The 26,335-nt window shown below is 47.6% G+C and overlaps 1 protein-coding gene across 1 annotated transcript in view; it reads left to right on the top strand.

The window, feature by feature from the left end:
* The first annotated feature begins 12,137 nt into the window (after positions 1-12,137).
* The window catches only part of SLC6A6 (solute carrier family 6 member 6), a 35,188-nt gene continuing 20,990 nt past the window's right edge, over positions 12,138-26,335 (top strand). Inside the window, exons 1-3 of the mRNA XM_040408440.1 lie at positions 12,138-12,270; positions 20,171-20,407; positions 22,022-22,156. Of these exons, the coding sequence (XP_040264374.1) occupies positions 20,179-20,407; positions 22,022-22,156 (364 nt within the window). The 5' untranslated portion in view covers positions 12,138-12,270; positions 20,171-20,178. The remainder of the gene's footprint in view (positions 12,271-20,170; positions 20,408-22,021; positions 22,157-26,335) is intronic.

The following is a 26,335-nucleotide window of genomic DNA, read 5'->3' as shown; positions in this document are numbered from 1 at the left end:
TATCCGTTCAGAACGGATTCGTTTGTATTATTCTTTTAAAAAAAAGTCTAAGTCAAGACGGATCCGTCCTGACTTACATTGAAAGTCAGTGGGGGACGGATCCGTTTTCAGCTGCACCATATTGTGTCAGTGAAAAACGGATCCGTCCCCTTAGATGATGTCTTCTGCCTGATGCCCTGGAGTGGGCCTTTAAGTGAGGTCGAGTTTGATATCTGAAGAAGGCGGCGGTCCGTCACCGAAACGCATTGTTCTATTACCAGGCGTCTCTCTTTTATTTATATTCTCATTTCTCTTAATATCTTTTAATAACTTATTTGCTATCCAGTGCAGCGCCCAGTAAAAAATACCTTCATCAAACACCAAAAGTGTCAGGTCCAGTTTCGTGTGTGAGATGTCTTGTGCCTAATGTGGAATACTCCTTTAAGAGACTTAAAGGAAAAATTCTAAAACCTAGAAGACGTGGACTGTGGGGGCGTCTGTGTCCTGCACCGTGTTTATTTAAGGTTATTTATTCGTCCCTATAAATGTAATATTTAAATTCTTGAAATATTTCTGAAATCCGGGGACATGACATCTTCAGGCTTACAGCACGCCAGATTATTTCATAACGCAATCCAGCAACCTTACATAATGGGGGGAGTAGTGCTGCTGGTTCTCGGGTAAACGACATGGAAGGCAGCTGGCATGGATATGTCTGTAGGGTGCCAGTGGAGGGGCACGGCAGAGTATTGCAGCCGCAGCTCTGAGCTTGTACGTGGGGATCTGATACAATAATCCTATAACGCAGGGACTCAGCTCACATGTGAGGCTTAAACATCTGACCCTCATCTCCCTGCCAAATACAAAGCTTACACTGAGAATACCCGGCATACAAATGCCCCTGTGTGCGGCCCTGAGCGCCCCTTGCCCACCCTGTGCAGACAGACACTGGACCTTTGGACTAAGGTTTCATGGGAATCATTTACTCCTGAAAACAGAAATACAGTCGCCTCTAGCTAGTTATCCTCTGTTTCTGGGAAAGCTGGGTGACAACTGACAGGGCTGCCATTGCGGCACCCGCAAGACCACTGACACCTAAATCTGCATAGTTAATCAGTGGTACATGCCTCTAGGTGGATGTGCTATTCAGGAGACTGAGAAAGATGAGTGCGTACCTCTGAAAAAGCAGCAACGGGAAACCATACTGGTTGTTACCCAGCTTTCCCAGAAAATAGAAACCACTGAGATTCCTCCAAGTTCTGAATGCCAAAATACAGTAGATCTACTGCCACATAACTATATAGATGTTATATGTAGGGATGAGCGGACCCGTGGATGTTCGGCCTCGGCCGAACTTAGGGTCAAAGTTCGGGTTCGAGACCCAAACTCGAACCCTCTAGCCGTAGTTAGGCCCCTTTCACACGGGCGAGTATTCCGCATGGATGCAATGCGTGAGTTGAACGCATTGCACCCGCACTGAATCCTGACCCATTCATTTCTATGGGGCTGTGCACACGATCGGTGATTTTCACGCATCACTTGTGCGTTGCGTGAAAATAGAAGCATGCTCCTCTTTGTGCGTTTTTCAGGTAACGCAGGCCCCATAGAAATGAATGGGGTTGCGTGAAAATCGCAAGCATCCGCAAGCAAGTGTGGATGCGGTGCGATTTTCACGCACGGTTGCTAGGAGACGATCGGGGTGGGGACCCGATCATTATTATTTTCCCTTATAACATGGTTATAAGGGAAAATAATAGCATTCTGAATACATAATGCATAGTACAATAGCGCTGGAGGGGTTAAAAATAAATAAAAAATAATTAAACTCACCTTAATCCACTTGCTCGCGCAGCCGGCATCTCTTCTGTATTCTATTTTGCTGTGTGCAGGAACAGGACCTGTGGTGACGTCACTCCGGTCATCACATGATCCATCACATGATCTTTTACCATGGTGATGGATCATGTGATGACCGGAGTGACGTCACCACAGGTCCTGTTCCTGCACACAGCAAAATAGAATACAGAAGAGATGCCGGCTGCGCGAGCAAGTGGATTAAGGTGAGTTGAATTATTATTATTTATTTTTTAACCCCTCCAGCGCTATTTTACTTTGCATTCTGTATTCAGAATGCTATTATTTTCCCTTATAACCATGTTATAAGGGAAAATAATACAATCTACAGAACACCGATCCCAAGCCCGAACTTCTGTGAAGAAGTTCGGGTTTGGGTACCAAACATGCGCGATTTTTCTCACGCGAGTGCAAAACGCATTACAATGTTTTGCACTCGCGCGGAAAAATTGTGCATGTTCCCGCAATGCACCCGCACCTTTTCCCGCAACGCCCGTGTGAAAGAGGCCTAAGGGCTACAGGGCTGCAAAGGAAGCAAAATGGGGGTAAAGGCAGGACAGTTGCTCTGCAAACAAATGTGGATAGGTAAATGACTTAAAATAACATAGAATAAAAAAAATAAAAAATAATAATATTGAACTAGGAGGCGGAGGTCAAAGTGGAGGAGGAGGTTGAGGAGGCGGTGGAGGTGGAAGCTGCGGTGGAGGAGGAGGAGGATGAGGTAGCCCACACTGTTTTTGTTGTTTGTTTTATTTTGATTTCCTTTATTTAATTATTTTTAGTTTTTTATAAATTTGGTAAGACTACAAAAGAGAATGCAAAGAGAAAGTGCGCTGGAGTATAACAATGGCTGGGTGCGGCCGGTATATTTGTCTACTCAGCACAAGGTACGGACAAGTCCTGTGGGATCCAAGCCTGGTTCATTTTAATAAACGTGAGCTTGTCCACGTTGGCTGTGGACAGGCGGCTGCGCTTGTCTGTGATGATGCCCCCTGCCGTGCTAAACACACTTTCGGACATCACACTGGCCGCAGTGCAGGCCAGCACCTCCAAGGCGTAAAGGGCAAGCTCAGGCCCAGAAGTTGAATGGGGCAGACCCGTCATTCAGTAGGTATAGGTATGGGCACATGTACAGTCCCACCATGTTGCTTAAATGCTGCCTCCTGCTAAGACGTTCCGTTTCAGCTGGTGGTGCTGGTGGTTGTGGCGTGCTGACAAAGCTTTTCCACATGTCGGCCATGCTAACCCTGCCTTCTGGCGGTGCCCCAGCTGCGTTGGCGACCTCTTCCTCGTCCTCTGCCTTCGCCTTGTGCTTCCACTGTCAGGTGGGAATGCCATCAGCAGCGCGTCTACCAGCGTGCGCTTGTACTCGCGCATCTTCCGATGATGATCCAGTGACGGAATTAAGGACAGCACGTTATCCTTGTAGCGGGGATCCAGCAGCGTGGCCACCCAGTAATCAGCACTGGTTAGAATGTGGGCAACTCGCAGGTCGTTCCCCCAAACAGATGAGTTTTAAAGCAGCCTGCTGTCGTTTCCCACTGGCTGCGCTGAAGTTGGTGGTGAAGGTGTTGCGCTGACCGGATGAGGAGGCGGTAAAGGATGAGGAAGCGGAGTCGGAGGAGGCAACAGGAGGCAAAGAGAAACGCCCTGCAATCCTCGGCGGCGTAAGGACATATGCGCCAAACTGCTATCCGGCTCAGGCCCAGCCGCCACTGCATTCACCCAGTGTGCAGTTAGGGAGATATAACGTCCCTGCCCGTGCTTACTGGTCCACGAATCGGTGGTTATGTGGACCTTGCCATAGATGGCGTTGCGCAGTGCACACCTAATTTTGTCCGCCATTTGGTTGTGCAGGGCGGGGATGGCTCGCCTGGAAAAGTAGTGGCGGCTGGGAACCGCCATAAGGTTTTTAAAAGTCTCCGTCTCCACCAGACAGAATGACAGCATTTCAAAGGCCAGGAATTTTGAAATGCTGGCATTCAGGGCCAGGGATCGCGGGTAAGTAGGGGGGTACTTCTGCAACGTGCCGGTCCGCAGGGGGAAACGCGTGAGGTTCACGGTGGGCCGAAGTGTACAAGAAGGTTCATCGGTTACTCACGGTTTAGCAGACGCCTCTCTGGGCCGGCAGTGCAGTGAAGGGGAGAACAGTGCTGGATTCTCCTAGAGCCTAGAATAATGGCTTTGTACTTCCTTTGTCTTTTCCACAATAAACTTAGTAAAATCCTTTTGATACTCCAGAGGAGTAGATGGTAGAATACAGACTTCACCTCGGCCTATTTTCCTAGCTTGACACTGAGATATAAATTGGCTCCTCTGGGCCGTGGAGCCCAAGAGAGAGCTGAGAGGAGAGCGGACCTCTCCTTCCCCCTTGCTCCTCACTCCAGCTCCTTCTTCAACTCCCACACTCTGAACAACCCTAACTAGGCCTGAACTGAGCTATATATACTGTGGTGCTATCCCCATCTAGTGGTGGAATTTGTGTAGCGCACCTGACAGCCTGGTAACACAGATTTCACATAAGAATAAAATACAGCATGATACAACATATGACATAACAAGCTTTTGCAGGGCCCACGTACACTAGTGGGACGCTGCACTTCCTCTTTCTCTCCAGTGTTAGGGCGATGGACAGCTGAACGCTTCCATTGGACAGTGTGAACATGCTGGGTGACGGTGGTGGTGTTGCTGCCACATCCTCTGTTTGCGGGGTGGCAGGTGTCACTGTCCCTCCAGAGGGGGAGGAAGAGGCCGAGAAACGCAGCAGAAGAGGGAGCCTGAGATCTTTTGTGGTTTTTGAGGTGTGTACCATGTCCACATCCTGAAACATAAGTGGTTGGGCATCAGTGCACTCAATCTCTTCCACTTCTGGGGCAGGGCTAGGAGGTGGATGGCCCACAGAAATCCCGCCAGCAGAGTCATCAAAAAGCAGAAGAGACTGCTCCATGACTTGGGAGACAATGTGAAGGAACTGGAGGCACTGTCAGCCACCCAATCTACTACCGCCTCTACTTGTTCTGGCCTCACCATTCGCACACTGTTATTCGGGCCTACTAAATGACACTGAACGTCCTGTCGCCTACGTGCACCTGAGGAAGGTGTTTCATTTGGTCGTGTAGCTGGCACAGATCGACCACATCCTGGTAGTTGGGCCCGACATGTATGTGCGCTTCCATTACTCATTTATAGTCGGTATTGTACCACTTTTATCTAGAATGACCCCCATTTCTTAGCTCTATTGTTTGTATATCTAACGGTGTGCAGCCATCTTGTTTTAGGTATTTATATTAATTTCCCTGTCACGTATGCAGGTGTACCTCACACCAAAAAGCTGAAGCGTTTTCATCCGCTATTGAGATCCTATGACGGATCTCAATAGCGGAATTGAAAACGCTAGTGTGAAAGTAGCCTATGAAGACAAAAGTTGTAACATTGTATCTGTTTGTGCTGAGTTTCTCCACTCCACCCCTCCCACTAGAAGGTTCTAGTTCAGCCTGAAACTCTATATAAGCAGAGCAGAGCCCCTAGTGTTTTGCAGTTACTGATCAGCGCTTAGAAGAGGAGACTCTGCCAGACTATTGAGTGACCAGAAGAAGATGCTGAGACGGGGATACCCTGCCACAGGTTACCAACCTCGTGAGGTAGTGAGGGACAGCTTGTTCAGGCCTTTCCTCAGCACAGAACCTTCTTCTGCCAGGGAGGAGACTTATGTATCTGTACATCACCCCAGGGGAGGGATCCATTCACATCTGCACGGAGCTTCTATTGCAGATTCCATCTAAATTACGGGACAGAATATAGCAGCGTAAAGAGCTGCCAGAATGCTGGGCTTTCTAATAGAGAGCAGATTCCATTATAGTCAGTGGGGTCCATCACGCAGGGGTGCACCACCAATGAGGCCAGGTGAGGCGATCGCCTCTGGCAGCACTAGGTAGGGGCAATAGAGGGGCAGCCAAAGGGTCATGGGCATGGAGCACTTTCATTGTGGCGAAGGGGTTAGGTTAAGAAATTGGCATGGGGGGGGGGAGCCGTTTTAGTTTTCGCCTCAGGCAGCAGAAAGGCTAGGTGCACCCCTGCCATCACGCGTTGCTTGTTTCATTTGTCAGGAACGCAGCTTCCATTATTTTCATTATTTCGTTCAATACCGCCTCTGTAGTGTAAAACCTGCGGAGCGCTGCTCTAGCGATACCGTTACACACTGCAGTAATGGCGACTATCACTAGAGACGAAGATCTCATAGACTTCTGAGAGATGGAGAGATGTCACCATAAACCACCATATTCAGTTAGTTTTACAAAGCAAACCTGGGCAAACTGGGCTCCTGCATAGGGCTGCAAGGTTCAAGGGCAGCATTGGAATAAGTGGAAGGGAGGGATTTTTCCTCGCTTTGTGGTTATTTGCTTCTCCAGAAGAAGTTATAAATGGTCATCTGAGAAATGTTCTGCCACACTGACTGTACTTGGGCACGCAAATCATCAAGATCTGCTGCTAGCAGCTTCCTTTGCAATTGCTGACCAATGACGTCCCAGATGTGCTCGATGGGAGACAAGTCCGGAGACGCTGCAGGCCATGGTAAAACGATTAGGCCACACAGGCAGCTCACAGTAGCACCAGCAAGATGAAAATGACGCTTTTGGACATTTTGGAGAAATGCCTATACCACTGGTTCCATGACCAAATCAATGTAACACCAAGCTGTTAGTACTTGACATGAGGGGTCCGGCTACCGTACATTATATTACCCCACACCCAGGGCCTGTTTTAGACAAAATGTGGCCCTGGGCAAAATCAAAGGGGGGGGGGGGGGGGCACATCTTGTAATAATGGGCTAAAAACACAGCCTGATGTCCGACACCCCCGCCGATCAGCTGTTTGAGGAGACTGCGCGTGCTGTTCACTGCTGCTGTCTAATAGACATACAGCAGCAGAGCAGGAAGAGAGGAGGGAGACGGCACGTGCGCACAGCGCCCGCCGTCTCCTCAAACAGCTGATCGTCGGGAGTGCCGGGTGTCAGACCCCCGCCAATCTAATGTTGATGACTTTTCCTAAGGATAGGTCATCAATATGAAAAAGCCCAGAGAACCTCTTGAAGCTACCCCCAATACTGTGCCTGTTGTGCTCCCCGCCATGTCCACAAACACTATACTATATACCCAGACTGCCCTCATTAGTAATGGTGCCCCCAATAGTGATAATACTCCCCGAGATAGCCCCCATCAGTAGCAATGCCCTCCATATTGCGTCAAATAATAATAACGCCCCTACAGTACTCTAGTAGTAATAATATAACCATAATGCTCCCAGTGGCTCTAATGCCCCCCTGTAGTGCCCCCACTAGTTCCAATATATAATGCTTCCCCCCATATTGCCAATATATATATATATATATATATATAATGTTCCCCCGTAGTGCCAGTATGTATATAATGCTCCGCCATTCCTCCTCAGTAGTGCCAATTATATATAATGTCTCATTTTCCCCCATCCTTGGTGCCCCCAGCAGTGCGGACCTCCCTCCCGTCCCCCAGCCGCTGTCTGAAATGCAGACCACAGTTTTATCTGTGGCTTGTGTTGCTGTGTCCTGATGCATGCGGTCCCAATGCAGGGATCTCAAGTCTCCCGGAGGTTCAGGGAGTCTCCCTCTATTAGATAGCGTCTCCCTGACACCCGCATGTGAGACAATATATCCCAGAAAGGTTCACTGACAGCAGAGCAGAGAGATAAGAGAAGTGAGAGGACACAGTTTAGATTACAGGTTGAATTAACCCTTTAGGGTCAAATTGGCTTCTCAAGGAGATTTATATGTTAAAGGCATCCCTTCTTCTGTCTCATTCAGTAGCTGTAGAACTATTGAGAGAGATGTATTTTTTTTAAATACATTTACACATTTAACCCTTTATTTTAATTATATTATTTACCCCAGTGTTAAATTCACCCCCCCTGGATGCTTGTTTTTTTCCTACAGTGGGGTAGATAATTACACACAGGGTTTTAAGGAATAAACTTCCAGACTCAGACCAAGAGCCGACTCAGCGAGTCAGCAAGTGAACGGAAGCATCCGCGCATGCGCATTGCGCAGCCCAAGCTTCGGTTCACTTGCTTCTTGTCAGCTCAGCGAATGAACCGATTCATGTGAAAGAGCCGAACTTCCCATCTCTAGTTTACTCGCAGTAAACCTTTCCGGCAACCTGTAGCAGTGTCCCCTTCTCGGCGCGTGCGCACAGTGCAAGAAGAAGCCGATGCCAGCAGTCCGCAACGGCACATCAGGCTGAGCCTGTGCGCACGCGCGGGATCTCAAAGCGGAAGGAGGGGGGGGGGGAGAGAGGCGGCACTGAGGAGTAGAAGGCGGCGCTGGGCACGAACGGCGATGCGTGCGGCCAGGCACCATGCTTCCACAGACCTCCCCTGCTTGGGCACCTTAATTCAATGATTGACAGGTTAGTAAAACCTGTTTTTCCGCAGAATAAAGCCACAAATAGCTTTTATAAGGCCACCTTAGAAATCAGAATGCTGCCCTGGACATGAGCAGATGTTTAGCTCACAGGGCTTATAGGTGGTGACAGAATCCCTTTAATCATATACATAAATATGATAATTTGGGGCAGGGTAATGAGCCCCGTCCTCCACACCATAGAGCAAAGTGTGCAGATACTGCATATGTCTGGAAAATGTAATAAAAAGTTTGTGAAAGAAAAAAAATGAAAACCTCCCTGAAATGAGAAGTGCACCTCCCTGAAATTAGTTTTTGCAGGTTGGGATGTCTGCCAATGACATCACCATTCCTGCTCCAGGTCTCACTTGATGACGTCATCATGCGAGACCAAGAGCAGGAGGTTGCAGTGATGTCATTGCGGCTTCTTGCTCTGTTCTAATGGCTCACAGGCTTGAGGCCTAGCGGCCTGATGCTTGTGAAGTTGGACGGCCATGAGTGCGCCCCCCTTTATGGGGCGAAGTGGTGCCCTAGGCGGATGACTATCCTCCCCCATCCATCGTTCCGGCCCTAATTCAGAGTACATTACTGCAGGAGGTATAACAGGAGAGGACTATAACTCCCAGCATGTCTAAGCCATTACTATTTAATATGAGCACATACTTCTTCACATGCATCATTGGTCTTCTTCATTACTTACTGCACTGCTGAGCTCCGCCTTCTGTTCTGGTCACATGATGGTGAGGTCATCGCAGGTCCTTCATCCCCTCTTCTTTGCTGAGCTCTGCCTCCTGCATCTGACATTATTGCAGGTCCTGTCAGCACTAGGGTAATGATTTCTCTTGTATGTGAAGGAGGAGACCTTACACTGCATTGTAAAGTGCCGCTGTTCAGATGTCCGCCTGTTTGCTTCCTCGGACGTTCAGCTGAACAGCAGCACTGAAGCAGGGGGCCCCTTAGACAATGGGGGCCCTGGGCATTTGCCAGTTGGCCCCCCCTAACGCCGGCCCTGCCCACACCATAATCCTGGGAGTAGGACTGGTGTGACGTTTCATTGTGAAGGCCTCTTCATTGCGTTGCCCACATGTTCTCCAGACCAATCTCTGGCTATCATTGTGTCCGAGACAAAAGCGTGACTTATCTCTGAAGAGGATAGACCTCCATTCCAGCCGTCTTGCTGTGCACCATGATAGCCTTTGAGAGCGGTGGCGTGAGGTCAGTAGAACACCTGTAGATGGATATCTGGCTCATAGTACAATGTCGTCCAGAAGCCTTCTGATAGTTTGTGTAGACGCTGTTTGCCGCCCTAGGCGTGGGATGTGACGTCCCATCTCACCTGCAGTACAGAATGGATCACTACGCCCATTCTTCTAATCAGACGATCCATCCATGCAGAGGTTCTCCTCTCTGCACCTCTTGCTGTCATTCCAGTTCACCGGGACACACCATGTTGAGCAGTGCTGACATCTCCGCCTAGGCACATAGCGATCTGCTGGAGTAATAAACCAAGGCCTCTCAGCTCAGGGACAAGTGGTGATAACTGGCATGTAGATGAACAGGAGGCATCGGACAATCATCCCACACGACCTGATCTGATTTCTGAGGTTTCATGTGGCTAAAAAAAAATTGTCTCCAATCTGGCTTTTATGCCCCTCCCACAGATTGGAGCTAGGTGCTGAAAATATCATCATTTGCAGATCTTAGGCTGCGCTCTCATAACGTTTTTGTCTTATGCTTAACGTATACAATAGATGCCTCTGAGGGATGCCATACAGTGTATCCGTCACTATAGCGTTTTCTTGTGAAAAAAAAAGCATATATTTTTTTTTTTTTACTGGACTCTGCAGGATGGAAAAGCGTAGTGTATTGCGCTATTGTATCTTGTTTCTTATTGTATCTTTTTTATAAAAGTAGGACAAAAACGCGATGTGAACATAGTCTTAGGCCTCATGCACATTTTTAGCACCAATGAAAGTCTATGGGGCTATTCATATGGCGTTTTTTTTTAACAGCCAGTGAATAGCGTCCGTCCAAAAATACCGGTAGGCCATGTCAGTACTGTTAGACCCCATTGAAATCAATGGGACCGTTTTTAACGGCTGATTGACAGGAGTGCACCTGTCTAACGGCCGTTAAAAACGGGTACACTTTATCTATACGGCCATTTAGGGGTTAAAAAAAACCTCACGCCATCCACTTGCTCGCGCTGCGGCAGCCTCTTCACTCTTTATTGAGCAGGACCTGCGATATGCGTGGTGACGTAACCATGTGGGAGCGCTCAGTGATGTCATCGCACACATCGCAGGTCCTGTTCAGTGAAGAGAGAAGAAACTGCCGCAGCGCCAGCAAGTGGATGAGGTGTGTTTCCCCCCCCCCTAAAATCAACAAAAAAAAAATGGGGGAAATTATTTAATATGGGGCCCTACTTTGGGGGCATTATTAAAGGGAGTCTGTCATCAAAGTTTCACCTTTTTAACCCTTCCCATAGCTTTCTAGCAGCCTTACAGTTAATAAAAACATTACCTTTATGAGCAATCCTGGACTTATAAAACCGTCAAAAAACATCTTAGTAGCATATGCAAATGAGGGCTCGCAAGTGCCCAGGGGCGGCGTTACCCTCGTAGGTGCCCAGCTAGCTCAGCCTTATCGTCGCTTCCCCCGCCCATTCTTTCCCTCTGACCGCCCATCTACTCACTTGTTTTGCCGAGATCCCGCGCCTGCGCACTCAGTCCGTCGGCCGGCGCATGCGCACTGCGATGCCCATTCCTTGCACGGCATCACAGTAATTAATGCGCATGCGCCGGCTAACGGTGCAAAAACACCACAAAGGAGGTGGTCCATCGGCGCATGCGCATTAATTACTGTGATGCCGTACAGTGCGCATGTGCCGGCCGATGGACTGAGTGCCCAGGCACGGGATCTCGGCAAAACAAGAAGTAAGTAGATGGGCGGTCAGCGGGAAAGGATGGGCGGCAAAGGGAAAGAATGGGCGGGGGAAGCGACGATAAGGCTGAGCTAGCTGGGCACCTACGAGGGTAACGCCGCCCCTGGGCACTTGCGAGCCCTCATTTGCATATGCTACTAAGATCTTTTTTGCCGGTTTTATAAGTCCAGGATTGCTCATAAAGGTAATGTTTTTATTAACTGTAAGGCTGCTAGAAAGCTATGGGAAGGGTTAAAAAGGTGAAACTTTGATGACAGACTCCCTTTAAAGCTGGAGACATAAAAAAAATTATTCCTAGACTATGGGGGACATTATATGGGGGCGGTAAAATAAAATCATACACTATGGGGGACATTATTCTGGCAGGGGCCCTACATGGGGGCACTATAAAAAAAAAATGTTTCTATGTTGTTGTTTTTTGCAGGACAGAAAAGCGTGGTGTGCTACGGTATTCAGTCATGCAAAAAAAAAAACATATGGAAAAATAAAAAGTGTGCGCTTCTGAACTACATTTACCCAATTACAGTCTATGGGTTTTTTTCTGTTTACAAACGTATCCGCTTGACGTAACAGCAAAAACAAAAAGTTACAGAACCTTCCATCTTGTCCTTCTTGGTGTTACAATATCAAAGTCTATCTCATATCTACCTTCTATCTGATATCTATCTATTACCTATCTATCTATCTCTCTCTCTATCTATCTGATATCTATCTCTCTATCTGATCTCTCTCTCTCTCTCTCTCTCTCTCTCTATCTGATCTCTCTCTCTCTCTCTCTCTCTCTCTCCATCTCCATCTCCATCTCCACGGACATTCCTTCTGTTTTCCTCTGCACGTGCTTCTCTCCATCTCCCTCTCTCATAGGCCCCTCCCCTCTCACTGTGGCCCCTCCTCTCTCACAGGCCCCGCCCCCGCCATAGCCCCGTGCGCTGAGTTGCGGTGATTTTCCACCATGACTCTGGGCGGTTATCTGTTGCCCTGGAGCCGGATCCTGCCTCCAGTGAGTGCTGAGCGGCTGCGGGAGCTGCACACCGACCCCGGAGCTGGAGCGCCGAGACCCCAGGTGAGTGCGAGCTACTGCACCCATCATCCAACGGACAGTACCTGCTGCACTCCTCATCCAGGTTACACCACTACTGCACTCATCATCCAGGTTACACCACTACTGCACTCATCATCCAGGTTACACCACTACTGCACTCATCATCCAGGTTACACCACTACTGCACTCCTCATCCAGGTTACACCACTACTGCACTCATCATCCAGGTTACACCACTACTGCACTCATCATCCAGGTTACACCACTACTGCACTCATCATCCAGGTTACACCACTACTGCACTCATCATCCAGGTTACACCACTACTGCACTCATCATCCAGGTTACACCACTACTGCACTCATCATCCAGGTTACACCACTACTGCACTCATCATCCAGGTTACACCACTACTGCACTCATCATCCAGGTTACACCACTACTGCACTCATCATCCAGGTTACACCACTACTGCACTCCTCATCCAGGTTACACCACTACTGCACTCATCATCCAGGTTACACCACTACTGCACTCATCATCCAGGTTACACCACTACTGCACTCATCATCCAGGTTACACCACTACTGCACTCATCATCCAGGTTACACCACTACTGCACTCATCATCCAGGTTACACCACTACTGCACTCATCATCCAGGTTACACCACTACTGCACTCATCATCCAGGTTACACCACTACTGCACTCATCATCCAGGTTACACCACTACTGCACTCATCATCCAGGTTACTCCACTACTGCACTCATCATCCAGGTTACACCACTACTGCACTCATCATCCAGGTTACTCCACTACTGCACTCATCATCCAGGTTACTCCACTACTGCACTCATCATCCAGGTTACACCACTACTGCACTCATCATCCAGGTTACACCACTACTGCACTCATCATCCAGGTTACACCACTACTGCACTCATCATCCAGGTTACACCACTACTGCACTCATCATCCAGGTTACACCACTACTGCACTCATCATCCAGGTTACACCACTACTGCACTCATCATCCAGGTTACACCACTACTGCACTCATCATCCTGGTTACACCACTACTGCACTCATCATCCTGGTTACACCACTACTGCACTCATCATCCAGGTTACTCCACTACTGCACTCATCATCCTGGTTACACCACTACTGCACTCATCATCCAGGTTACACCACTACTGCACTCATCATCCAGGTTACTCCACTACTGCACTCATCATCCTGGTTACACCACTACTGCACTCATCATCCAGGTTACACCACTACTGCACTCATCATCCATCATACAAGTGATAGTAATGTCTCTATTAAAAGTTATAGGTGCAGGAATATTCTGTCCTGATTACTGTGGAGACGGTGTCACCTACAGACTACTACACATCCATCATCCGCAGATAACCTGCTGCTCTGGATCACAGAGCCCCATTCATACAGGGCAGATTCTGATCTCATCTGTTATATGTGAGGTCATGTAATAGTAACATAATGAGGAATAATATCATGTCTGGTACAATAGATAGAAGACAAGGCGGCCGGTAACCTACAGCTTGTCCTTCTTGGTGATATCTGCATCTGTCTCTCTATTATCTATTATCTATCTGTCTGTCTATTATCTATCTATCTATCTATCTATCTATCTATCTATCGGTCTCTCTATTATCTATCTGTCTCTCTATTATCTATCTATCTATCTATCTATCTATCTATCTATCTATCTATCTATCGGTCTCTCTATTATCTATCTGTCTCTCTATTATCTATTATCTATCTGTCTGTCTATTATCTATCTATCTATCTATCTATCTATCTATCTATCGGTCTCTCTATTATCTATCTGTCTCTCTATTATCTCTCTGTCTCTCTATTATCTCTCTGTCTCTCTATTATCTCTCTGTCTCTCTATTATCTCTCTGTCTCTCTATTATCTCTCTATTATCTATCTGTCTCTCTATTATCTCTCTATTATCTATCTGTCTCTCTATTATCTCTCTATTATCTATCGGTCTCTCTATTATCTCTCTATTATCTATCTATTATCTATCTATCTATGTATTATCTATCGGTCTCTCTATTATCTATCGGTCTCTCTATCTCTCTATTATCTATTATCTATATACCAAATTGATAGAAGGCAGGGGAACACAAGTGAGGGAGAGTTTACATCACCGTTATTGTTCGTTTCTTCTGATCCGTCATAAGAACAAAAAAATAACGCAGAAAAACGCATCCTGTTCGTCAGTTCTGCACATCGGACCCTTTTCAGCCATTTCTGTCTGAGATCAGTTTTTTTCAGATGGAAAAATGTCCTGCCTGTAGACAGATGTCAGACAGAAATGTCTTCAACGGATGCCAGATGTGCAGAACTGATGAACAGGATGCGTTTTTCTGCGTTTTTTTTCTGTTCAGAAGAACGGAACAGTAACGGTGATGTGAACCCTCCCTCGGCGGGGTCAGTAATACCACAGTGCAGCACAAAATTCCTCCCCAGGAGCTGCCCCTCTGTGGCGGCCATCAATAGGGCCTCGTTCTGTCCTCCCCCAATTCCCTCTAATGAAGATATGGAGCAGCGGTCTTAGAAGGTGGGATGTCGGCCGCAGCTCCTGGACTGCCCCTGTAATGTTCCCTGTAGGGCAGTATGCTCCCCCCTGAGGCGCCTGTGTCCCTGCGCCTTTCCTACACTGTCCCATATAGTGGCCTGTGAGGGTGACCAGCGCCCGCTGCAGGGTTTAATGGTATCACCTGAAGACAGCCATACAATTGAATTCCGGAGGACATTGGTGGCCCCCGGCCGGGGACATGAGTATCAGATCAGCAGGAAGGGCTTCGGCGCCCCCCTGGACATCAGCCCACCGGGAAATAGGGTCTATGGCCAGTCCTGAGAGTCATAATGTAATAGTAATGTAGCATAATGTGCAATAATGTAAAGTCTAGTGGTGTACCCATACGCCAGTCTTCATGTCCCTGCGCTGGCGTCAGATGCGCGTAATTAGGCACATCTCTGCCCTGCCATACACCAGGCAGGGCTGCCGCAGACCTTCGCTATAACTTACACCAGTAAATCCGGTGGGTCATGTGAAGTCCCGCCCCCTCCCACTAATCCCCTCCCCTTTCTTGGTACTTAAAAAAAAAAAAAAGTGCCAAGAAGCCTAAAAAGTCGCTAATTATGGCGTGCGCCATAATTTGTGGTTTTTTTTTTTTACACCACAATAGTGGCATAAAGGGCTTAGTGAATGTCCCTCATAGTGTAGAATCGTGTAATATGTCATATAGTAATAAAATGTAGGTGTAATAATAATCTAATGTACAGAAATGTCATTTACTATGTAGGATTATATAATAATGTGTACAATATCTGGTGTAACAATTTAAAGGGCATCTGTCAGCAGTTTTGTACCTATGACACTGGCTGACCTGTTCCATGTGCTCTTGGCCGCTGAAGGCATCTGTGTTGGTCCCGTGTTCCTATGTGCTCGCATTGCTGCGAAAAACGATGTTTAAATATATGCAAATGAGCCTCTAGGAGCAACGGGGGCGTTACCGTTACACCTAGATGCTCAGCTCTCTCTGCCGTGTCCCCTGCACTTTGACAGGGCGAGGCGTGATGTTGTTTTCACTGTCTGTCCTGTCGAGCAAAGTGCAGAAGACGTGGTGGCAGTTGCAGAGAGAGCTGAGCATCTAGGTGTAACGGTAATGCCCCAGTTGCTCCTAGAGGCTAATTTACATATATTAAAACATCCTTTTTTTCAGCAATGCGGGCACATATGAACATGGGACCAACACAGATGCCTTCAGCTGCCAAGTGCACATGTAACAAGTCAGCTGGTGTCATAGGTACAAAACTACTGACAGATGCCATTTAAAGGGGTTTTCCGGAAATAATGAACAATTTCCTGCCTGACCTATAGACAGATTCATACTCCACTCCTGCATCCTGGCCGCTATCCCTCCATCTTTCGGTCCCCGGTTTGTTTGTTTTTAGCAGGGACATGATCCCCCATGGATTGGCTTCATTGGTGACATATGCCCCAGCGACACGTCACCTCTGCAGCCACTCATTGGGGTGACCATGCCCACTCCCCAGTTGGAATAAAACAAGCAGAAGGGACTCTATCAGCAGGAAATTCAGTGCTATGTCAGGCACAAAGCCTTGCAGAGCTAGCTCAGCCAAGGAACCTGTCAAGTAGAGGGAATATCCAGTTTTACCAGTGTCCCTGTAAATAACAAATTCGCCTCTGCTACACCTCTGATAGGTGTAGTGTAAGTGTGAACGCACTGTGTATTATATGTGCTGGTGTCCTGATATTACATTCGCTGAGAGCTGCCAACGGGTATTTTGTCTGCTGCATGCCGTGAGCTTACAGCACCACACACTGGACCCTGGATCGCTGCATGCTCGCCGTATGGCTGCCGACTTCTGCAGTTTAATTCCACACGCTGCAGCTCGTTCAGTTCTTACAGAAAAGGTACACTTCCTCAGAACTATTCGCGAAAAACGCGTCCGCCAACCATTGGGTTAATGTGTGGTTTCTGCATCACCGCCACAGCGTGTGAACATCACCATAGATTTGGTCTTACACGCAGTGTAGACGAATGAAAAATCTCTTCTGTTCGTCATTTTTACGTATCATCCTTTTGGTCTACACTTAGGCTGGGGCGCAATCATCAACTATTATGAAATAAAATCATTTTCACATAGCATGTGACTTCTGAGGCCAGCGACTGACCCTTGGGGCCATATTTGGCCCTTTATCGCTAAGCACGTTATAAATAAAACTATGGCCATAAGTGTTTACAGGATAAACCAGGCCTCAGGCATAGCAGAGGTGTTGCCCATAGCAACCAATCAGATTTCAGCTTTCATTTTCCCAGGGCAGGTTATAAAATGAGAGGAGTGATCCGATTGGTTAATATTATTACCTCAGAATTGAATAAACATTTGACTATCCGCCCATGTCTTTTGGTGGTGAACAGGTAGACACGTTCTCGCGCTGCCCTCCTTGGGTATAATTATGGAGGGGTGCTCACAGTTTATCTGCAGTCAGGCTGCTACGCTTGTCTCATTGTCTGGTTCAAAAAATGAGCTTGTTCCTTTATTCAGCTGATTCATCCCTCTTACATCTGTGACATCCTGATCCTAGGCTCAGATGCTGCCTTGTCCTTCTCCATGCTTTATAGTGCAGCTCTGCTCCACCAACATCTGGTCTATTAACATACTTTTACATGTGTGAGCCCTTTACCTGTCAGGAGACGTTGCCGCTTTAGTAACGGGCAGGGCTCCAACGGTTTATGGACTTCCTCTTTTCTGGATCAAGATAAAGAGGAACTTTTCGGGCTTTTATCTCTTAGCTTTGTTGTCTGCCGTCATATAGCGATTAACTATTAACCTGATGAGAGCAGAAAGTATGGCGAATAGCAGGGAATTACCCCCTCTCATCAGAGCACTTACACCTGGCTGTGACTAGGGGGCAGGCTGCGCCATTGACTCGCCAATAGGAAGGGAGCAATGTCCCATAGAGGTCAGTGACCGCCACCATTATGTACCTCCCGTGGTCCTTTCCATCATCCTGTGGCGGGGCCGATCAATAGACCACCGGCCTCTCAGCGCTATAGCGAGCGACACTGGATCTTCACCGAGATCTGGCTCTGACAATTGTTGCTAAGCAACGGTTACATCTGGAAATGTCGGTGATATCGTAACGGCATTGGTCTGTGCACCCTAAAAAAAAATCTGTATTCCTCCATTCACGTCATCCGTCATTGCACTTAGCGCTGGTTCAGTTCTATACTTTAGAGCCTGTGGCCCCACTGAACTTGGGGGCCCATTTGCAGCCCCCTATGCTGTCACCCTCCTATCATTTGTATTATACGTTATTACCACTCCGGCTGCAGGAGGGTTAAGGAGGGAGACGGCCCTGGCTGCGCTTCCTTCATTGCCGCTCGCTGTAATTACAATTAAGGGACTTCTCTTTGGCTGTCGGTAAATAAAGGATAATTGTGTCCCCCGGGACGTGAAGATACAGGTGCCAAGACGCCTGACACGGAAGACGAACGCTGCAATAAAATCTGCCGACAGACATTGTGCCGGCCGCAGCAAATTCTAAAATTGCGCAGATTTTCCCGGAACTTCCGAAAGAGTACCATCCATTGTAGCAGGAATCGTTTGTTACAATGTATCAGCGCAGGTTATGTGTATTGGTCTGGAGTCCAGGTTCTTCAGCACTCTACATGAGCTGACAAAAGAAGTGGGGAAAAGAACTGACAACTGCTCTGTGCAGATTTCTGCCTCTCTGAAGTTGTCAAGTTTCAAGGCCAGCTTAGACGAAACATGCCAGCGCAACCAACCCCTTTACATAATGGGTTAATGCTGTCTCCCACTCCCCGTGGCATCATCTGGGCACTAAGGGCACTGACTCTTCTCGTCACCGTGAGGGTGAGTCACACTCGGGCAGATGTCTCCATGCCTGGGGCTTTTGGGCAGCAGAAATCACTGTGGTGGGGTGATGGAGGGTCACATCATCTGTGCAGTGTACGCTGCTGCCAGTCGTTAGTTGCAGTAAGGCTCGCGTCCTCCTGCAGCTCCATAGACAGCAGTCGCAACTCGCAATCTTTGCCGTTAAGACTTAATGAAGGATTGTTAGAAACGCGTTGGGTTGGAGGGTCCCGCAGTACCGATTTCGCCTAGCTTGACCGTTTTGTTTTCGTTCTGACGCACGTGGAGCGCCACCGGCAGGGGGGCGTGCCCAGAGGACCATTAACGGAACGAGCGGACTTGCTTGCTTTCATATTTAACCATTTTTGTGAACCATTTGGACCACTTTGGAGGACCTGCGCTGTAGAAGGGATATAGCCACCAACTTTCCATTAGGATTAACCGTTTGGGGACCAGGAGAGCACTAGGATTCAAGTTGGTGCAAATACGGCCCTCTGTTTATTAGACTCCTGTAGCCTGCATTACTTGCTGTTCAGGTTCCCCTTGTAGTACGTGCCGGGTGTGTTTTTGGCATCTCCCCCCCCCCCCCCCCCCCCCAAAGTACTAGGCCACAACTGGAAGTAGCCACCACTGCCATGTCTGAGATGTCTCCACATAACCCTTGGTCTTAGAGTCAGTTTTTGTCCTATACTTCAGTCACATCCAGAGCTGCATTCACAATTCTGCCGTTTTTTTTTAGCAGTGCATTGTGGATGCACCAATGACAAGCTATTAGATGACATTTAAATAAAGTACGGTTTCCATTGCTGAATGCAACTCTTGGTGTGACTGCAGTATAAGAGGTGATCTAACTCATACGTGTACCTTTTTGAGTAATGTTGGTATAGGTGCGGGGATGGGTTACTATGCCCACAGTGTTACCGTCCTATGGGTTGCTGCGCTCACAGTGTTACCGTCCTATGGGTTGCTGCGCTCACAGTGTTACCGTCCTATGGGTTGCTGCGCTCACAGTGTTACCGTCCTATGGGTTGCTGCGCTCACAGTGTTACCGTCCTATGGGTTGCTGCGCTCACAGTGTTACCGTCCTATGGGTTGCTGCGCTCACAGTGTTACCGTCCTATGGGTTGCTGCGCCCACAGTGTTACCGTCCTATGGGTTGCTGCGCCCACAGTGTTACCGTCCTATGGGTTGCTGCGCCCACAGTGTTACCGTCCTATGGGTTGCTGCGCCCACAGTGTTACCGTCCTATGGGTTGCTGCGCCCACAGTGTTACCGTCCTATGGGTTGCTGCGCTCAGTGTTACCGTCCTATGGGTTGCTGTTCTCACAGTGTTACCGTCCTATGGGTTGCTGCGCTCAGTGTTACCGTCCTATGGGTTGCTGTGCCCACAGTGTTACCGTCCTATGGGTTGCTGTCCTTTTGGCTTTGTGCATTGTACTTATATCAGGCCTTGTCGCCGCTTATCTCCGTCAGGTACAAAGATGTCCAACAAGGAAAAACTGCAGTGTTTGAAAGACTTCCACAAAGACATCCTGAAGCCGTTTCCAGGGAAGAGTCCAGGGACGCGTCCTGAGGATGAGGCGGATGGGAAGCCCCCGCAGAGGGAGAAGTGGGCCAGTAAGATTGACTTCCTGCTGTCAGTGGCCGGAGGCTTTATTGGTCTGGGCAACGTATGGAGATTCCCGTACCTCTGCTACAAGAACGGTGGAGGTAAATGGCACACACAGCGCCCTGCTCAGATACCGCAACATGCTGTCAGTACATTGGGTCATTCCTGATTATATCCAGCTGTAACTGAAAGATCGCCCTGAGCTACAGCTGCCCCTGCTGCAGACGTGTTAGGCCCCTTTCACACGAGCGAGTTTTCCGCGCGGATGCGTTGCGGGAGGTGAGCGCATTGCATGCGCACGGAATCCTGACCCATTCATTTCTATGGGGCTGTGCACACGAGCGGTGATTTTCACGCATCACTTGTGCGTTGCGTGAAAATCGCAGCATGCTCCTCTTTGTGCGTTTTTCACGTAACGCAAGCCCCATAGAAATGAATGGGGTTGCGTGAAAATCGCAAGCAAGTGCGGATGCGGTGCGATTTTCACGCATGGTTGCTAGGAGACGATCAGGATGGAGACCCGATCTTTATTATTTTCCCTTATAACATGGTTATAAGGGAAAATAATAGCATTCTGAATACAGAATGCAAAGTAAAACAGCGCTAGAGGGGTTAAAAAAATAAAAATAAAAAATTTAACTCGCCTTAATCCACTTGATTGCGATGTCGGCATCTCCTTCTGTCCCCTTTACTGAATAGGACCTGTGGTGAGCATTAATTATAGCTCAAGGACCTTTGATGACATCACTCCGGTCATCACATGGTACGTCACATGATCTTTTACCATGGTGAATCACCATGGTAAAAGATCATGTGACGTACCATGTGATGACCGGAATGACGTCACCACAGGTCCTGTTGCTGCACAGAGATCAGATGAAGCCAGAAGGAGATGCCGGGCCGCGAACAAGTGGACTAAGGTGAGTTAAATTTATTTTTATTTTTTTTAACCCCTCCAGCGATGTTTTACTATGCATTCTGTATTCAGAATGCTATTATTTTCCCTTATAACCATGTTATAAGGGAAAATAATACAATCTACAGAACACCGATCCCAAGCCGGGTTTGGGTACCAAACACGCGCGATTTTTCTCACGAGAGCGCAAAACGCATTACAATGTTTTGCACTCGCGCGGAAAAATCGCGGGTGTTCCCGTAACGCACCCGCACATTTTCCCGCAACGCCCGTGTGAAAGGGGCCTTACAGTGTATCAGTGGACGTGCTGTCAGCCAGGATAGGAAAGAGATTTGTGCTCCTGCTACCTTTAAAACATTCCCTACACCGATACATCGTAACACGCTGCATCTGTGTCAGGAGCTGGTCAGAATGGTTTTTCAGCCTCTGAATACTTCCATTCACTGTCAGCAAGCACAGATCTTGAAAGTGGCGAGGAATTGAAACACAAATTTTATTTAAAAGTTGCAGAACATTTCATTAGACAAAGATTAAAGGGGTGTTACAGTTTTAACAAATGTTATTTTTATGTATAATGAAAGACTCGTACAATTTTGTACTATACTGTCCTTATGTTAACCCTTTCTGCCACTGTTCCCTGGCAGTGCAGTGTTATCATAGGGACACTTGGTCTCATAGCAGTGAGTATGTTAGCGAGAGATATCTCAATATAGCCTGCCCTCTGCACACTACGGTCTGACTACTTCAAGTTCTGAAATTCTGAAAACACCTCATTCTGCCGGCTTTACATATTTTCCAGGTGCCTTTTTGATCCCCTATTTCATCTTCCTCTTCGGGGGCGGTTTACCTGTGTTCTTCCTGGAGGTTGTTTTGGGACAGTTTACATCGGAGGGTGGAATCACCTGCTGGGAGAAGATCTGTCCAATCTTCACAGGTAAGAACACCTTGTACCACAGCGATAGCAGCCATTATTCTGCGGCTCACTCCTATGACATAACGGCAACAACGGTCTCAAGATCATAATGCTAGAGCCTGGGATTCACCGGGCAATGAGACACCAGAACTTGGGGTACAGGATAAGGACACGCTGACACTTGGGGAACAGGATAAGGACACGCTGACACTTGGGTTACAGGATAATGACGCCGACACTTGGGTTACAGGATAATGACGCCGACACTTGGGTTACAGGATAATGACGCGCCGACACTTGGGTTACAGGATAATGACGCGCCGACACTTGGGTTACAGGATAATGACGCGCCGACACTTGGGTTACAGGATAATGACGCGCCGACACTTGGGCGTCTCTATATGGTACATATAATGTAGTTGCTGCTGGTGAGGTGAAGGGATTCTCAATGTACATTTAGATTCCAGGATTACGGGATTTGGCTGCAGTTACTACAGTGATGTGAGCAGTGAGACATGACATGATGCCTGCTGTTCGGCTGGGAGTAGTAGTACACTGTCGTTTTATAGCACCCGGACCTGTGCCAGGACAAGGGGTTGTGCTGAGGCCGTCCTTTGTCTGCAGCTGTATAGTGTTTCGGGAGCTCTCAATTTTTTGCTGCACCATCTGACAATCTAATGTGTATGGGGAGGCCCCGACACTCCTCGACAAATTATGTCAGTGTGTATGAGGATGTACAGTTGCAAGAAAAAGTATGTGAACCCTTTGGAATGTTATGGATTTCTGCACAAATTGGTCATAAAATGTGATCTGATCTTCATCTAAGTCACAACAATAGACAATCACAGTCTGCTTAAAGTATAACTGTCATATATTTTTTTGAGAGTATTGGATTGTGGTGATTAATATCACCTTGGTGGCCCTATTTCAACTTTTCACTGTGTATTCAATTACCCCTTAATTCCACATTTTTGTCCCCTGTACTGCCTACTTTTACCTGTGCTTAAAATAGGGTTGCTAGGCATGGTCCGTCTATCTGTTGAAGGACGGAGCACGCAGAAGCAGGCTGCGTGCAAGGTCACATTACTGACAGCCAGGGACTGTACGTAAATGATTAAAGCCAGGTCCTCCCCAGCAGCTGATAACAGTGCCTGCGCTGTGTGCACTTCTCCCTGTCCCTGCGCTTGGCAGACGCTCCCTCACTCAGCATAGCTGGAGAATGCAGAGTGGAAGCAGCGCAGACCAGGGAAGGGAGATCTGCCGTCTGCTCAGTGTATAAATGAGAGCAACATGTGGTGAGAGGACCCCTTTGTGCTGCAGGAGATTAACCCTTTAGGGGGGAGGGCTCTGGTTACTGACACTTTTGGGGGGCTATTGTTACTGGCTAGTGAGGGCAGGCGGGATTAGCATCAGGGTGAGGGCAGTGGCGGCCATCTTAACTGAATAGTGAAATTGCAGTTTTATGCAGACTGGTTGCTAAGGGCTGAATCTTATTAAATATGGGGTAAGTCGGTCTAATAGTAACCGATTCTGGAATATCATGTTATTAGTAACTACATATATGAAAATTGAAATTAGGGTCTAAATGTGACAGTTATCCTTTAAACTAATAATAACCGATTCTGGAATATCATGTTATTAGTAACTACATATATGAAAATTGAAATTAGGGTCTAAATGTGACAGTTATCCTTTAAACTAATAACACACAAAGAATTAAATGTTACCATGTTTTTATTGAATACACCATGTAAACATTCACAGTGCAGGCGGAAAAAGTATGTGAACCCTTGGATTTAATAACTGGTTGAACCTCCTTTGGCAGCAATAACTTCAACCAAACGTGTCCTGTAGTTGCAGATAAGACGTGCACAACGGTCAGGAGTAATTCTTGACCATTCCTCTTTACAGAACTGTTTCAGTTCAGCAATATTCTTGGGATGTCTGGTGGGAATCGCTTTCTTGAGGTCATGCCACAGCATCTCAATCAGGTTGAGGTCAGGACTCCAGAAGGTGTATTTTCTTCTGTTTAAGCCATTCTTTTGTTGAGTTACTTCTATGCTTTGGGTCGTTGTCCTGTTGCAACATCCATCTTCTGTTGAGCTTCAGCTGGTGGACAGATGGCCTTAAGTTCTCCTGCAAAATGTCTTGATAAGGGCTCTTTCACACTTGCGTTGTCCGGATCCGGCATGCACTCCACTTGCCGGAATTACACTCCGGATCCGGAAAAACGCAAGTGTACTGAAAGCATTTGAAGACGGAACCGTCTTCAAAATGCTTTCAGTGTTACTATGGCAGCCAGGACGCTATTGAAGTCCTGGCTGCCATAGTAGGAGCGGGGAGCGGGGGAGCGGTATACTTACAGTCCGTGCGGCTCCCGGGGCGCTCCAGAGTGACGTCAGAGCGCCCCATGCGCATGGATGACGTGTCCAATGCGATCACATGATCCATGCGCTTGGGGCGCCCTGACGTCACTCTGAAGCGCCCGGGGAGCCGCACGGACGGTAAGTATGCTGCTCCCCCGCTCCCCGCTACACTTTACCATGGCTGCCAGGACTTTAGCGTCCCGGCAGCCATGGTAACCATTCAGAAAAAGCTAAATGTCGGCTCCGGCAATGCGCCGAAACGACGTTTAGCTTAAGGCCGGATCCGGATCAATGCCTTTCAATGGGCATTAATTCCGGATCCGGCATTGCGGCAAGTGTTCCGGATTTTTGGCCGGAGCAAAAAGCGCAGCATGCTGCGGTATTTTCTCCGGCCAAAAAACGTTCCGTTCCGGAACTGAAGACATCCTGATGCATCCTGAACGGATTTCACTCCATTCAGAATGCATTGGGATAATCCTGATCAGGATTCTTCCGGCATAGAACCCCGACGACGGAACTCTATGCCGGAAGAAAAGAATGCAAGTGTGAAAGAGCCCTAAACTTGGGAATTCATTTTTCCTTCGATGATAGCAATCCGTCCAGGCCCTGACGCAGCAAAGCAGCCCCAAACCATGATGCTCCCACCACCATACTTCACAGTTGGGATGAGGTTTTGAGGTTGGTGTGCTGTGCCTCTTTTTCTCCTCACATAGTGTTGTGTGTTTCTTCCAAACAACTCAACTTTGGTTTCATCTGTCCACAGAATATTTTGCCAGTACTGCTGTGGAACATCCAGGTGCTCTTCTGCAAACTGTAAACGTGCAGCAATGGTTTTTTTGGACAGCAGTGGCTTCCTCTGTGGTATCCTCCCATGAAATCCATTTTTGTTTAGTGTTTTATGTATCGTAGATTCGCTAACAGGGATGTTAGCATATGCCAGAGACTTTTGTAAGTCTTTAGCTGACACTCTAGGATTCTTCTTCACCTCATTGAGCAGTCTGCGCTGTGCTCTTGCAGTCATCTTTACAGGACGGCCACTCCTAGGGAGAGTAGCAGCAGTGCTGAACTTTCTCCATTTATAGACAATTTGTCTTACCGTGGACTGATGAACAGCAAGGCTTTTGGAGATACTTTTATAACCCTTTCCAGCTTTATGCAAGTCAACAATTTTTAATCGTAGGTCTTCTGAGAGCTCTTTTGTGCGAGGCATCATTCACATCAGGCAATGCTTCTTGTGAAAAGCAAACCCAGAACTGGTGTGTGTGTTTTATAGGGCAGGGCCGCTGTAACCAACACCTCTAATCTCATCTCATTGATTGGACTCCAGTTGGCTGACACCTCACTCCAATTAGCTCTTGGAGATGTCATTAGTCTAGGGGTTCACATACTTTTTCCACCTGCACTGTGAATGTTTACATGGTGTGTTCAATAAAAACATGGTAGCATTTAACTCTTTGTGTGTTATTAGTTTAAGCCGACTGTGATTGTCTATTGTTGTGACTTAGATGAAGATCAGATCACATTTTATGACCAATTTGTGCAGAAATCCATATCATTCCAAAGGGTTCACATATTTTTTCTTGCAACTGTATGTATGTGCGTAGGTATGTTAGTATATGCATGTGTGTGTGTGCATGTATGGAGGTATGTATCTCTACACGCATGTATATAATGGTATATGAAGATTAGTGTATACATGTATTGGTGTTTGTATATGTATACCTGTACATGACGGAGCGTGTGTATAAATTAGGGGTTAATATCTGTGCCTGGCATTACTTCCCTGTGAACCTTCTGCTTCTTGCACAGCTCACACTTAGGCGTCACTTTCCCT

This window comes from Bufo bufo, chromosome 9 (assembly GCF_905171765.1).
Source record: "Bufo bufo chromosome 9, aBufBuf1.1, whole genome shotgun sequence".
Lineage (NCBI taxonomy): Eukaryota > Metazoa > Chordata > Amphibia > Anura > Bufonidae > Bufo > Bufo bufo.
The sequence above is the reverse complement of the archived record's forward strand: the minus strand, read 5'-3'. Positions and strand labels throughout refer to the sequence as shown.